General features: G+C 39.9%; 2 protein-coding genes across 5 annotated transcripts in view; one reads left to right on the top strand and one right to left on the bottom strand.

The window, feature by feature from the left end:
- Window positions 1-8,150, top strand: part of ext2 (exostosin glycosyltransferase 2) — a 215,257-nt gene extending 207,107 nt beyond the window's left edge. For all 4 annotated transcript variants that reach the window (XM_072466636.1, XM_072466637.1, XM_072466638.1 and 1 more), the window contains 4 exons: window positions 866-1,009; window positions 3,404-3,532; window positions 4,429-4,511; window positions 5,574-8,150. In XM_072466636.1, the coding sequence (XP_072322737.1) occupies window positions 866-1,009; window positions 3,404-3,532; window positions 4,429-4,511; window positions 5,574-5,712 (495 nt within the window). In that variant the 3' untranslated portion in view covers window positions 5,713-8,150. The remainder of the gene's footprint in view (window positions 1-865; window positions 1,010-3,403; window positions 3,533-4,428; window positions 4,512-5,573) is intronic.
- A 2,147-nt stretch (window positions 8,151-10,297) lies between these two features.
- alx4a (ALX homeobox 4a) overlaps window positions 10,298-14,942 on the bottom strand; it is a 64,026-nt gene continuing 59,381 nt past the window's right edge. Inside the window, exon 4 of the mRNA XM_072466635.1 lies at window positions 10,298-13,344. Coding sequence (XP_072322736.1) covers window positions 13,015-13,344 — 330 coding nt within the window. The 3' untranslated portion in view covers window positions 10,298-13,014. The remainder of the gene's footprint in view (window positions 13,345-14,942) is intronic.

The raw sequence follows: 14,942 nt of genomic DNA, 5'->3' as shown, positions 1-14,942 counted from the left end.
AGCTCCTTGGCTTTGGATTTGGGCCTACCCCAAAGATGCGCTGGGGAATGCGTCCCAGAAATTCAGAAGTGGGGCTTTGCACTGCAAATACCCAGAAGTGCAAACTGTGGTGTGACCCATCGAAAAATGTGACTTAAATTGCAAACTTTGGATGGTTCTACCAGCGTTACACCAACAGCTAGCCAGAAAACGTTAGCAGAATTAGAACCTCTTCTAACTTCTGGGTTAAGTACTGTAAAGACTCAGGTCAACACCACCACAGGACTCCCTCCACCTCGCTGCCCCCCCCCCCCCCCCCCACAGGGGACAACCCCCGGCCAATCAACCCCCACCCCTCCCCATCCCACTCCGTGCCCCGCACCCCTCCAAACCCCCCCCCCCCCCATGGGATTCCGCCAACCCACAAGGGACCTCTGGACTCCTTAATAACTTCCCACTCTCCTCCCCCCTTCCCGACCCCAGTTTCTCCCCCCACCCCACCCCTCCTGACTCATCCGAACACAAATCCCCACTGCCCCCCCCGGTCAAACCTGGTTTGCAGTAGCTGGTGTTGTAAAAAAGGGGACATGTCCTCCGTCAATTCACCTCTGCTGCATTTCAATGCTGGATCTTGGGAGACTGCTGCGCTGCCTTGCTCTCGCCCAGTCTGAGTTAGAAGGTTGGCCGAGAGAGACACGGAAGAAACGTGACGTAGGTAAGTGAGCACAGAGTGGCAATCGAAAGTTACGACCCAATATGTAGAGTTGGTGAATTCATATCACTGGTTAATAATTTACAATGGATAATTGAGGTTAATAACAAAATTAATAGATTTTTCTGTCCTAGATAAAGCCAGTAACAATTTTGGGGATTTCTGGTTGTGTAGGTGTGGCGTGAGTTTCCTGACAGGCTGGTGGGATATCCAGGCCGACTTCATTTGTGGGACCACGAGACTAGCAAATGGAAATATGAGTCGGAATGGACCAATGAAGTCTCAATGGTATTAACTGGAGCTGCCTTCTACCATAAGGTACAGGTTTTCAAACTATCTTAACACTGGAGTTAATATCAATACACTTGCTATATTTAACGGACAGCCAAAAAATGGAGAATGAAAATTATGAGAGAAAAGTATTGGCATCATGTACAGTGAAAGGATCAAAGAGTTGAGTTCATGAACGAATGTAAGACAACTTTCTCAGAACATGCTATAACCAAGTCAGGGATATGGGGATAGTGTGGAAAGTGTAGATAGAAGATCAGCAATCACTGGAGCAATCTAGAAGGGCTTACCTCTGCTACTATGTCTTGTGCAGTGCAATATGTCAGGATTAGTAGGCAAAACTGAGTCCTTTAGATAGATTCAGAATCAATGGAAGTATTTAAAATCACCACTTTCCCTTCAAGCTAATAGAATAGGGGGGGGGAAAAGTGACTGCTCGTTACACTGCCTTCTACAATAGGAAATATTGCATTTGTTTCCATAAATTGACAGATTATTGGTGTTGTGCCCATGAAGAACTTGGGAAGTTGATTTTCTAGAAATGGTTAAATTAATAAAACGTGAAAGGTTTAAATATCCAAAATGGCACACAATTAAATGAATCCAAGAATAAATTTTAATTATAATGTGAAGATTAGACATTTACACACATGTAAAATGTAATTTTCAGGGACACAGAGGATTTTTTTGTAGTAATTATGAACACAGTATGCTGTTAAGAACATTCAATAAATTGTAACTTTTTCCAGGGTTTTTTCATCGAGGCTGATAGCGTAAAAGCATTAAAGTTAATATCTGATTACTAATTGATTGCAGTTGTTATGGGCCAGGGTTTAGAGAACCCCAAAGTGTATCATGGAGTTCACCTGACCCACAACTTTTAATAGATTGTGGTATGGGGAGCAGACGGCCCACTCTACAGGTGTGGTACAGCAGAAATGGACAAGTATTTTTTAAAAGCAAAATAATGTTTATTCTATGAACTCAAGTTAACCTTTTTAAAAACATATAGTGAACATCTTAGCAACCATCAATGCAAATATAACCCCCAAAGAATACAACACTAAGTAATCCTTTAAGCTTTCCTTTTAACATCCATAAGACTTAAAACAAAACTTTTAACAGAAGCACATCAGGTTAAAGTCACTACTGAGAGCAGTTATTAGTTTTAAATCACCAAAGGATCGATTTACATTCCTTAGATTACAGAGAGAGAGACTAATGCCCCTTCTGGCTGTGACTGCAGCTATCCAGCTCTGAAACTGAAACTATAAAACACCCTGCGGCAAACAGCCTAAAACAAAAGTAAAAAGCTGACAGACAGCCCAGCTCCACCCACTCTCTGACATATCTGCAGTAATAAACACCCATTTCTTAAAGGTACTCGCACATGACACAGTGGAGACTTCAGCAAAACCTTTGAGGAAATTTAGAATCACAGAGTGATTTCTGGATTTCTGCATTTAGCTGTGCATGTGCAAACTCCAGAAGTTGCTGTTAATTTTACGGGAGCAATGATGACAAACACTGACAGTCTTGCCATCATTACTATCACAACATCCAGGCCATGAATGGCCTCAGTGCAGCATACACACTTGGACTAAATGCCACTCAGCAGTTCTTTATTGTCAGAACTTGATTCACAGACTGGGCTTTTGTTTTTTTACTCCCTTCTCCATATCACCCCCTCCCTCTCTCTCACCCGTTGTTATTTATTAGCCATGATCGTTTTTCAATATTTTGTTAATTTATTTTCTTTCAGCACTTCCATTCTTTTTAAAGGCAGCACGGTAGCACAGTGGTTAGCACTGTTGTTTCGCTGCGGCAGGGTCCCAGGTTCGATTCCCGGCTTGGGTCATTGTCTGTGCGGAGTCTGCTCATTCTCCCCGTGTCTGTGTGGGTTCCTCCGGGTGCTCCGGTTTCCTCCCACAAGTCCTGAGTCATGCTGTTAGGTAATTTAGACATTCTGAATTCTCCCTCCGTGTACGATGAACAGGCGCCAGAGTGTGGCGGCTGGGGGCTTTTCACAGTAACTTCATTGCAGTGTTAATGTAAGCCTACTTGTGACAAAGTCTATTATTATACAACTACTTTAATTTGCAAACTTTATTATGCCCTTAAGCTCCTTTTCTTGCATTAATTTTGACTTGGGGGGACATAGATAGTTATTTTAAAACCAGACTAATCTAAATCACTTAACACAAACCTGAACAGTAATCATGCATAGCTCCAATAAGCTTAGTCAAATATTTCTTCGCCACTTGTCAAAATTGTACTTCAAAGAACATTTAAATATTAATTTTTTAACAATTATTTATATTTCAAGTGCTCCAGAATCATGAATACACGTACAAACTTTTGATTTACACATGTAAAGATGATATTTTCTAATGCATTCTGTAATGTCGTTTATCTTTATAGTATTTTAATTACTTATACACCTACAAGATGCCAGGCGATATTAAAAATTGGGTGGATGCACATATGAACTGTGAGGACATTGCTATGAATTTCCTAGTAGCAAATATGACCGGAAAAGCTCCTATTAAGGTAAGTTTTCTTGAGTGCAAGAAAAGTGTGCACAAAGAGAAATCATGCAAGTATGTTGGGCAGGATTCTGCGTCCCGCCGCACCCTTTTCCTGGTACAGCGCGTCCCCATCGGCAGCGGGAGTCTCCATCCCGGCAGCCGGCCAATGGGGTTTCCCGTTGTGGCCATCCCCACTCCATCAGGAAATCCATGGGCGTGAGAATCCAGCACGGTATATTTGTTTATTGTCCTTTGTGTAATGTGACTAATTAAAATGGATATAAATCTAAAATAAATTGAGAATTTTATGCCTCTTTAGAAATTGATTGTGTAAATTTAAATTATAAATGCAGAAATTATTGATGTCTTGTTTACCATCAAGTATTTCAAGTCTTAATTTTTATATTTTTGTAGTGTTGCTTTACAAATATTAACTGTTGAAAGGGTATTTGCTTTGTACAGTCAACATTAAAAGTATTGCAATTTAGGTTTGTACAAAGCCACTTGGGTACGATAAACTTTGTCACCTTTACAGTCTCTAAATATTCATAGAATCTGTCAGTCAACTTAATGAGAAAACAGACATAGGTTAATAAGACCCTTTCAAAGTAGGGGAAGCAACATTTCATCGCCTTATGATTGTACAGGCAACCAGTGCTTGTACAAAGCACCTAGAAGTGCGAAAACAATCATTAAATGAGTTTTAATGGGTTGTCATCACACACTTTCAATGAATGTGAAACCATTCTAGTAATTTTATTGACCTCTTGTGAGTTGAAATATGCCTAACTGAGCCAGATGGAACTTGAGCAAAATGTTCTGAGCGGATGGGGCTCTCGCATTACGCTGCAGGCGTGCTTGAACATCTAGCTGGATTAAACATGCCATTAATATTGTTGGAATTATTGTGACACGCAGGTGACCCCGCGTAAAAAGTTCAAGTGCCCGGAGTGCACAGCAATTGATGGACTGTCACTGGACCAGACCCATATGGTGGAACGGTAAGTGCTCCATTCCTCCCATGTATTTAACAGCTTGTGTCTGCCATTTCAGAAGTGCCCAAGAAAAGCATGCATGACTGGTTCCAGATTTACAGCCCACTTGGAAAATGTTAGTCACTGCCTTCTGCAGAAAGTTCTGTCCAAACTTACATAATTAATGATGTAGGAATTGTTTGAACCCACTCGCATTTGTAAGCCATCGTGTTCCCAAGTTTTAAAATGCTTTTATATAGTTCAGACAAGCAGGTAGACATCAAAAAAGATTCCATTTGTATTGAGTGCATTAGAATTGTCGGAGCCATTTTGGAGACTGACACCTCAGTTTTATTTTGTTTCACTGTTAAGTTTACTGGAGAGTGTGGAGAGTAGCACAGTGGTTAGCACTGGTGCTTCACAGCGCCAGAGTCCCAGGTTCGATTCCCGGCTTGGGTCACTGTCTGTGCGGAGTCTGCACGTTCTCCCCGCGTCTGCGTGGGTTTCCTCCGGGTGCTCCGGTTTCCTCCCACAAGTCCCGAAAGACACGCTTATTTGGTGAATTGGACATTTTGAATTTGCCCTCCGTGTACCCGAACAGGCGCTAGAGTGTGGCGACTAGGGGATTTTCACAGTAACTTTGTTGCTGTGTTAATATAAGCCTACTTGTGACACTAATAAAAGATTGATTATTATTCTAGTGCTTCCATACTCTGTTGTGCACACATTAAAGACATCAAGTCTATTAGCAGTTAAATGCCGCCTTTTTTCTTTACTATAAGCCTTTCTGGAGAATAAAATATAACTCCGAAAAATCACTGTAGAATAACTCAGCAGAAACTCAAGTGCATTCAATCAAGTGAAAGTTTGTGATTGTTTGCCTTTTCGGCATCTCTTCAAATTATTAACGTTCATATGCTATCCTGTTCACCATTTTAAAACATCAGTTTGAAGAGCTTAAGGAGTCCTTCCAATTTAATGGTTACCTCATTGGCTTTGTGATGACTTCTTGTTGTGCGAGTGTTGTCCTGTTGGTGTTTTATTAGATATCATTAGTACATATTTAACACCATGGGAATGTAATTGCAGGTCAGAATGTATCAATAAATTTGCATCTGTGTTTGGGATCATGCCACTGAAGGTGGTGGAGCACCGAGCGGACCCAGTCTTATACAAGGATGACTTCCCGGAGAAGTTGAAGAGCTTCCCCAACATTGGCAGCTTATGAAATGCTGGCATGTGGCCCCTCCAAGGTCACAATTTCTATGCTGAAAGACATAGCTTAAGCAAGGAGCAGTAGCTTCATGATTTGAAACCTCGTTGATCTGGAATTTGGAGTCTTCTCGTGCCGCTTCAGTGGAATTTATTAACTTGCGAAAGTGCAACTGCAGAGGAACAATATGACGTCTTTTATTTTTAAGTGCTGAATGTTACCAAATTGCAATGGTTCATCATCACAGAAAATGTTTTCCTTTTCTTAAATGAAATGTATAATGTGTTATGAAGACTAGCTGAGATTGAATACTCAAAGCACAACTCCTCACCAATGACAACACAGTGAAAACGTCTCTGTTCTTGGTTCGGACATCAAAAGAACCTGTTGACGAAAATGCCTTCAAACTTGCTAAAGTTGGACCATGTACTGACAGTTCCATTTCAATGTGCCTGCAGTCATAATGCTGCATGTTTGCTGTGCTATTTATGTCCATGTTTGTTATTCCCCTGGTATAACACTCAGTAATGCTTCAAATGAACTTGCATACAAATGAAACATGATGACGTGTTTTCAGTCTACACTGGTTATTATCATCATTGTAACTGCAACATTCTCCTAAATAATAGTGGCCTCTTCAAAGTTTCCTAATAATTGTTGCTGATGATAACATTTCCTATCATCTGTGTTCACATTTTATTTTCTCATCAGTGTAGCAGTATGGAATAATGGTTTAGAATATGTTATTTTATTAGGGATACGGAGATCCTAAATTTTAAATAATGTATTTAACCTATATTAGGTAGTATTTTGCTTCATGGTTGAATGATTGCTATCTTGTTAAAATGTTTAAGTTTTCCCAATGGTTCAGTGAACCGTTGGCTATAAAGTGTCATAATGTACAATCATGCTTACAAAATGGGAAGGGGGTTTGGATGGAGATGAAGGTAGGGGTGTGCGGGGAGAATTCTTAAATGTTCTTAAATTAAGGGTGAGGAGTAAGAAAAATCAGGGGAAACTGCTTTCAGTCATTATCCAGGAGGCTGCAATTCAAGCTTGTTGACTAAGTTAGATACAGTGAAGATAATTTTACCAATGCACAAGATACAAACTAAACTCTGTGCTTCACAAAGCATGGCCTTACACAGCTTTTTCAAGCCACATATAAATCTGTTTGGGGTTCAGTCAACTAGTTGCCTGGAAAACCCGTTACTAGCATGTCTCCTAGGTCACTGGCGTTAGTACGTTGGGCAGTTTTGCATTTCGGCTTTAGCCAGTTGCATGAGGCCTGTGCAATGGGAAGCCCCAAGTACACGTAAAGCACCTTAACAAAACTTTAAGATATTGACAGCATTGTATTGCAGAGCGTGCAATTAAATGACGGATTTAGCAAACTTGAGAGTTGCATTGGACATCACCTACAATCAAGTCTTCCTGAGATAATACAGGCATCCAGCAACTTTAGACTGTTGAAGCATTTTGCACATATTTTTAATTGATATTTTGTTTCAAGAGCTGCCAATTGAACAACATTCTGGTTATAATGTTTGTTTACTTTTTAATTAATGACTGTTATAGATGGCATTGTATGAAATCAAGAATGTTTGATTTATGGAGTCATTTGTACTGTGGAACATTTTCGAGCAGCTGTTTTATTCCATTTTTTACACTTCAAAATCCGACTATTAATTGTTTAATCCCAGGAGTTTCTGAGATGAGGAAAAGTACAGAAGCCATTAAAGGTCTGAATTTCTTCTTTTTTTTTTTGCTTCAAAGTTGTCTTGTAACATCATGGCAGAATGTGTTTCTGCCACAGGATAGGATAGATCGCAGTATTTCTAAAACAAGTAATAGATATAAATCATTAGGAGCAAACGAGGAACAGTGCCATGCATTGCAAGGTTCAAAATGTTGGGAGTCAAGCTGGTGCTCAACTTTTGATGTTTTTATGCCTTCTCTTTTTTCCCCACATCAGACAACTATTGTCACTTGCTGATATTTTCATGTTTTCCCATTGCTTGTGACCAACAGTACCAGGTACCTGCATAACTACATGCTGCCGATTCTGAACTTATAGCAGCTACAACTTGCTATTCTGAGCTGTGCAAAATTTTAGTAAACTTTATGCAAAACATTGTTTTTGTCGCATAAAAATAATTTGCATTTATACATCTCCCTCCGTATTCACACCAGAATATTTCACAACAATGAACTATTTTTTGAAATACAGTTGTGTAGGGAAACATAACTGCGATCTCTCACACTAACATCCCATCTGTTTTTGGGTTGCAGCGGTTGAGGGAGAAATGTTGGCTAGAAGACACAAATATTTACAAAGTTGCTGACACTGTTTACAAGTTCTGTGATTACAAAACTAATTATATTTACAGGAATTTATTTCAGAATTGAAATAAAAATGGACTCTTTACCGAGCCAAAGCCAAATTTTAAGAATCTGTTTCCAATGTCACTTTATTCTGCCACGTCTCACTAAAATCATGTTTTGTGCTTGATTAGAGAGTACTCTCTCTTTTTTCTTAATCCTTGAACAACAACTGTTTTTTCAATGAAATCTTGAATAGTGTGGATTTCATACCATGATTTAGGCACTTTCGCCCTCAGCAGAGTGTGCATAAGTTGGTTGAATTGCCACAAGATTGAACCGCTGTGTTTGTAAAATCCAAACCCCAAATGCATGCATTCCATAGTGGGCAACAATTGGTAGACGTTTAAAGCAACCCCAAAGTCACCCTGGCCAAATGGTTGCAGTTTTGATTCCTGTTGCTGACTGAAACAAAAGAATAATTAGACATTGCAATGTTCTCTGCTGGAGAGGGGAGAATCATTCAGAGTTCATGTTGCTATCTATTGAGTTCCGCTGGAAAATATATTTGTGGATTTTGTTGAGAGGCCTGCCAGGTTCATATGCCCTACTGATCCTCGTTGCCCATGTTCAGGATTGCTAGCGAGCCTGGTACATATGTAGCCATCTTTGGGGCGGGAGAACAAAGAACAAAGAAACGTACTGCACAGAAACTGTGCATAAGCTGATTACAAGCCTATAAATATTTTCCAACCTAACCAAGATGCTTCTTTGTATTAATGCCACAGCTGACAACATCTGCAGCCCAGCGCCAAATGTGTTGACAGGAAATTTATCTTTAATTTGTGAAGCGGAGAATAATTAAAAAAACATTTTCAGCTTTCTATTTAATGCGCATTGTGACCAATTTGAATGAGGTCGTAATTAAATGGATGATCGTTAAAGTGTACAGGCCCTCCAAGCCTGCGCCGACCATGCTGCTCGTCTAAACTAAAATCGTCTACACTTCCGGGGTAGGTATCCCTCTATTCCAATCCTATTCATGTATTTGTCAAGATGCCCCTTAAACGTCACTATCATCCCTACTTCCACCACCTCCTCCGGGAGCACCCACTATCCTCTGTGTAAAAAAAACTTGCCTTGCACATCTCCTCTAAGCCTTGCCCCTCGCACCTTAAAGCTGTGCCCCCTAGTAATTGACCCCTCTACCCTGGGAAAAAGTCTCTGACTATCCATTCTGTCTATGCCCTTCATAATTGTGGGAGGGGATATAGTTCTTTTTTTAAGGTTGATGTTTCGACAATCATCCCATATTTTGGATTTGTATGAAACGTAACAGTCCCAATAAAAACAGATTTAATCATTTTGCAGCAAAATGCACCAAGATCCTTGTGCAAATATGGCTGTAAATATGTTTACCGAAGCAGCCTTCTTGAAATTTTCATCTTAATGTTTGGCTGCATAATTTACAAAGAACAAAGAAAAGAACAGCACAGGAACAAGCCCTTCGGCCCTCCAAGCCTGTGCCGACCATGCTGCCCGCCTAATTGGCTAGGTACAAATCATTTCTGTCTTACACCCCCATCTCAGACCTTCCCTTTAGTTCTCTTCCACCATCCCCTTTTCCCGCAGTTTCTCCAGAACTGAGGAGAGACCATTGACCTGCAACTTACAACCTGTTTCACCCTCCATAGATGCTGCCTGCCGAGCATTTTATGTTTTTATTTTAGGACAGAGACATTGGCTTAAGCTAATAAAAGGTCAATGTTGCCTCAATGTCAGAATTCTCTCCACACAAATGATGGATACATGGAGGATAGACTTGTGGATTAGATAGTTGTGATGGTGGAAAAGGCGGGGGGGGGGGGGGGCGGGCGGTTCCGGGTGGGTGGGTGAGTGAGCTAAAATTGGTCAAATGTTTTATCTCAGCTGTAACTATCTTGTGAAGACTTGATTTGATCCAGCATGCCATCAGAAATGCTGATGGTGTTGCCAATAAGCGACACACAATTGCACCTGTCACTTGTCAGAATTGGCAACATTTGTGGGGGGGAGGGGGGGTTGGCTGTGGTGAACGATGCAGTAGAATGTCATCCAACTGTAGGTCGATGTGTCAAATAGACAAAAACAAACTCACGAGCACTTCTCAATAGTTGTCCAGTTAGGAGAATGAAAACACACCTGACACTGGAGAGATATGTTCATCATTTACACACATTAGGTTATTTAATGGTTTAGATGTTTGTTTTTTCTGGGAAAATTCAACAGGTATATAAAATAAGTAACCGGTATTTCAGGTTTCACAAAGCATGCGGTTCATTCACTGCTGCCATTGATATTTTACTGCAGACTGTGCAATCAAATAGCAAAATCCATCTCCAACATATGATTCCTTATCATTTTCAGTCTGTATTTTGGTGAGTTTTTGTGGTCAAATGACATTGTATTTATCATGCCTTTGTCATTATTGCCTGTCAGTTAATAAATTACTGGTGTGTATTTCATAAATGTGCTGTTAAATGGAAATCATTGGATGATCGCCTGTAAATCATTTATTAAATAAATTTGCTTAATATTGCAACCTGGTAATTAAGCTAGTCCTGTGATAATTGGACCAGCTAATGAATGCATTCACCATAAGCTGATTACAAGCCTATAAATATTTTCCAACCTAACCAAGATGCTTCTTTGTATTAATGCCACAGCTGACAACATCTGCAGCCCAGCGCCAAATGTGTTGACAGGAAATTTATCTTTAATTTGTGAAGCGGAGAATAATTTAAAAAACATTTTCAGCTTTCTATTTAATGCGCATTGTGACCAATTTGAATGAGGTCGTAATTAAATGGATGATCGTTAAAGTGTACAGTGAGGAAGAACATGTTCTTTCATTTTGTAAAAGTGAAGAATGTAGAAGGAATATTGAGGTGCGGGTACTATGTTTAACATTCTGTATAGATGGCCTGTTTTTATAGGTGACTACGTTTAGGGTTACTGCTGTACATCTTCTGACACCTGTTGTTAATATAAGTTCTGTAATCCTTTCTGTACTCTGTCAGCAGTTCAGAAGGGCAGTGTTGGTATTTTTGTCCTCTCCAATTAATGTGAGAATTCAGAGCTATCAAGATCACATTTCATCACCATTCCTTGCAAAGAAAGTAGTTTTTTTTTTTCTTCAGTAGGAAAAAGACAGATCCTTTATTGGATTACTGGTTATACCTGTCAAAACAATACACACCATTCTGACCCAGTGTTACAGTTTCCTAAGAAATCACATCTTTGCAAAACATTGTTCCAAGTGCAATAACTTTCTCATAAAACAGCACAACACAGGCTAACTGAGTTTGGTAAATTCTCACAGTAATGATGAACACTACTTTGGATGCAGTAACATTTTTTATTGAATGTAACCTAATTGCACCCTTTCCTACAATTATATTTCAAACAAGGCAATTAAAGCTAAAGGAGTTTACAAGGTTAAACTATTTTACAACAAATTAATACAGTAATATTTGAGATTTCCTCTCCGCAAAAGTACATAACACACCCAAACAGATATATTACTCTGAACTTCAACCTTCTACTTCAGTAGTATAAGTAATAGCAATGGGCGTGATTGTTGCAAAAGAAAATGACATTTGAAAACGGTATAACATTTCACTTTTGGTATAATTAACATATTACACAAAAAAGGATTTTTTTTTGTTTGTCAGACCTTTTTGTCTTTTTTTTGTAATTGTGTAAACTTTGCAAGATCTTAAGCTACTGTCGCTACTATAGGTCAGTGCCCTGGACTAGACACAGGTTTTAATGTTTACGGACAAGTAAATATTTTTTTGAAGGATTAACTACATAATTAATTTGAACTTGATATCCAGTTTACTTTAAAATATTCTATTAAAGGAAAATGAACCATCTAGAACGAGAGGTCATGGATATAGGTTGAGAGGATGCAGATTTAGAACGGAGATGAGGAGGAACCAATTCCAACAGTGGGTGGTGAATTGGTGAAACTCGCTGCCCCAAAGTGGGGTGCAATCCGAGTCATTAAATGGTTTTAAGAAGGACGTAGATATATTTCTGATTTTTTTTTATTTTTTAAACGGCTTAAAGGGATATGGGGAACAGGCAGGGAGATGGATTTGAGACCATGAAGTGATCAGCCATGGTCTGATTGACTGTCAGAGCAGACTCGAAGGGGTGAATTGCCCACTTCTGCTCCTAATTCCTATGTTCCTATGAACTTCTCGACCCTTAGTTAATAGAGCAAGGAAAGCAATGTGACTCTATACCACAAGCAAACATGGGACACTAACAAGACCCTGTAGCCAATACCACTTAAACCCAAATAAGAAAAAGCTGTTACAGTCAATACAGAAAGCTTCAAAAACAAAACTTAATCGATCCATTAAGTTGCAAGATGTTGCATCCAGTATCTGATGGAATAATAAACCTGTTTGGGATAAGTTTTATTTTCTCTTCCATCCCAATTGATTGGTGTACTGTGTACAGATGTATTTACCTTTAGTCATTAAGATCTTGTCAGAGCAATGTCTTGTTAATCGTGTGGGGGGTGTAATTTATGTTAATTTCCAAGTTTTTCTACGAAGAAAGATGTTTCTTGCATCGACTTCATAGCCAATGAACATTGCACTTCTACACAGTTTTACACAGAGCCCTCCGCAATTTCCTTGAACTAGCTGAATTCTAATTACAGATTTGACTTGACGAAAAAACTTGCTTATCTACCTTCGACTTTAAGCTTTCCTAAACAGGTGGGATATCAATTTCAAATTTTGAATATTTTTCAGGATAGCCCTTGTACAGTAAGGGACAAAATATAAATATTTTGAAGATGAAGTAAACCATTTCTAAATCCTACCAACCTATAATAGAAAAAGTGCTGCTTGTAAATCTCCATGCGTTATGTCCTTAGTCCAGCATTATGTAATATTGTATTATTTTTCAGTGTTTGAATATTTATTGTTATATCAGTCATGTGGCCCAAGATATGGCAGCGCTGTGCTCCTTGGCTTTCATCCTTAAGGCTGCAATGCTGGATGATTTTCGATCTGGTTCATTACTGATATCAAATGCGTTGATGGCAGCTCCTAGCCCAGTGGTGCCAAAGAGACCACCCATATGTGTCTGTCCCACATGGCTGCCTGGGGCAGAAACACCCAGGAAGTCAGACACCCCACCTGGTGCATGTGCGTGTGCGTGTGCATGTGGAGACATGCAAGATGTTACCGTTTCACAGGGCACAACACAAGCTGGCACTGGAGAGGACGCACCATTGTTGCCAATCCAAGATGGGTTTTGTATCTGGGAGAGAAAGGAACACACCACATGTTAATCACCCAATACAAAATTTACACTGCATTTTACATTCTCATTTATTCTTGTTAGTTTTAAGTGCTCTATTTTGATACATTTTAATCCTTTTAGACTAATTATCCAATATCTTGTCAGTAAATGATGGTCAATGTGCAGTATGTCTGTTGCAAAGGAATACTTCCAATGTTATAGTAAGATTCATCTTTGCAAATGCAAAATTCTAACATTAACAGTCTTGAAATACAAAGACTTTTGTACATTTTATATCATGAGGGTAAGGGTATAATGTAATCTGGGTGAGAGACTTCCATATCCATCACCAAAAAGTGGCTCAGTGACACTACTGACTGAACTGGCTGAGTCTAGAAGGGCATGGAGTGAGCTACCAGCAGGTAGTGAGAACCATCAATAGGGAAAAATGTACTTGACCTTGTCCTCATCAATCTATCTTGACGATGAACCATCTCATGACTTGTGGTAAGAGTGACCACCCCATCGTCCATGTAGACACTGGAGTGGTATGATCACTATGCTAAATGGGCTGAATTCAGCACAGATCTAGCAACAAAAAGGTGAGCATCTGTGGGCCATTTGCAGTGGCAGAATTGTATTCCACCACAATCTGTTCACCACAGCTAAGGGCCACACAATTACAAAAGTCACCCTTGAGCCAATTTCATTAATTTCAGGTGAAAATCAAGAAATGGCTGAAGACACAGGATGCAGCTAAGGTTACAGGTCCCACTAACATCCAATCCTGTAGTGCTGAACACCTGCGCCCCAGAACTAGCTGCACACCCACCCAAGCTGTTCCAATACAGCTACAACATTACCATGTACCCAAAATGAACATTGCCCCAGTATATGCTGCCCACAAAATAACTGGAAAAATATAATCTCTGTTGCTGTTCTATCATTCTATCCTCCAACCACACACGCAGAAAAACCTGGACAACATTCAGGCTTATGTTGATAGATAACAAGCAGCATTCGTGCCACACAAGCGGCAGGCAATAACTATCAACAAGAGAAAGTCTAAACATTTACTCTGGACGTTCAATGATGTTACCACCATTAACATCCTGGTGATGGCCACTGACCAGAAACTTAACTGGACCAGACACACGTACTGTGTGATTGCAAAGGCATGTCAGAGGCTGGGTATTCTGCAAGAACTGACTCACTCGCTGACTCAAACATTTATCACCACATACAAGGCATAAGATAGAAGTGTGGTATTCCCCAATCGCCTGGATCAGTTCAGGTCCAACAATATTCAAGAAACTCACAGCATCTTGAGAGAAAGCAGCCCACTTGATTGGTATCCTGTCCACTATCTCAAACATTCAATTCCACCATCACTGGGACAGCGTGTCTACAAAATGCACTGCAGAAACTTGCCACGACCTCCCAGCATCGCCCAAACTTACAACCTCTAGAACACCACCTTGGGAACACCACCAGTTCCAAGTTCCCCTCCAAGTCGCGCACTGTCCTCACTGGCAAAAATACTGCCATTCCTTCATCATTGGGTCAACATTCTGGAGCTTCCTCCCCTCTAGCACTTTGGGAGTACCATCAGCACA

Source organism: Scyliorhinus torazame, chromosome 10, assembly GCF_047496885.1.
Source record: "Scyliorhinus torazame isolate Kashiwa2021f chromosome 10, sScyTor2.1, whole genome shotgun sequence".
Lineage (NCBI taxonomy): Eukaryota > Metazoa > Chordata > Chondrichthyes > Carcharhiniformes > Scyliorhinidae > Scyliorhinus > Scyliorhinus torazame.
This window is presented reverse-complemented; position numbering and strand designations above follow the sequence as displayed.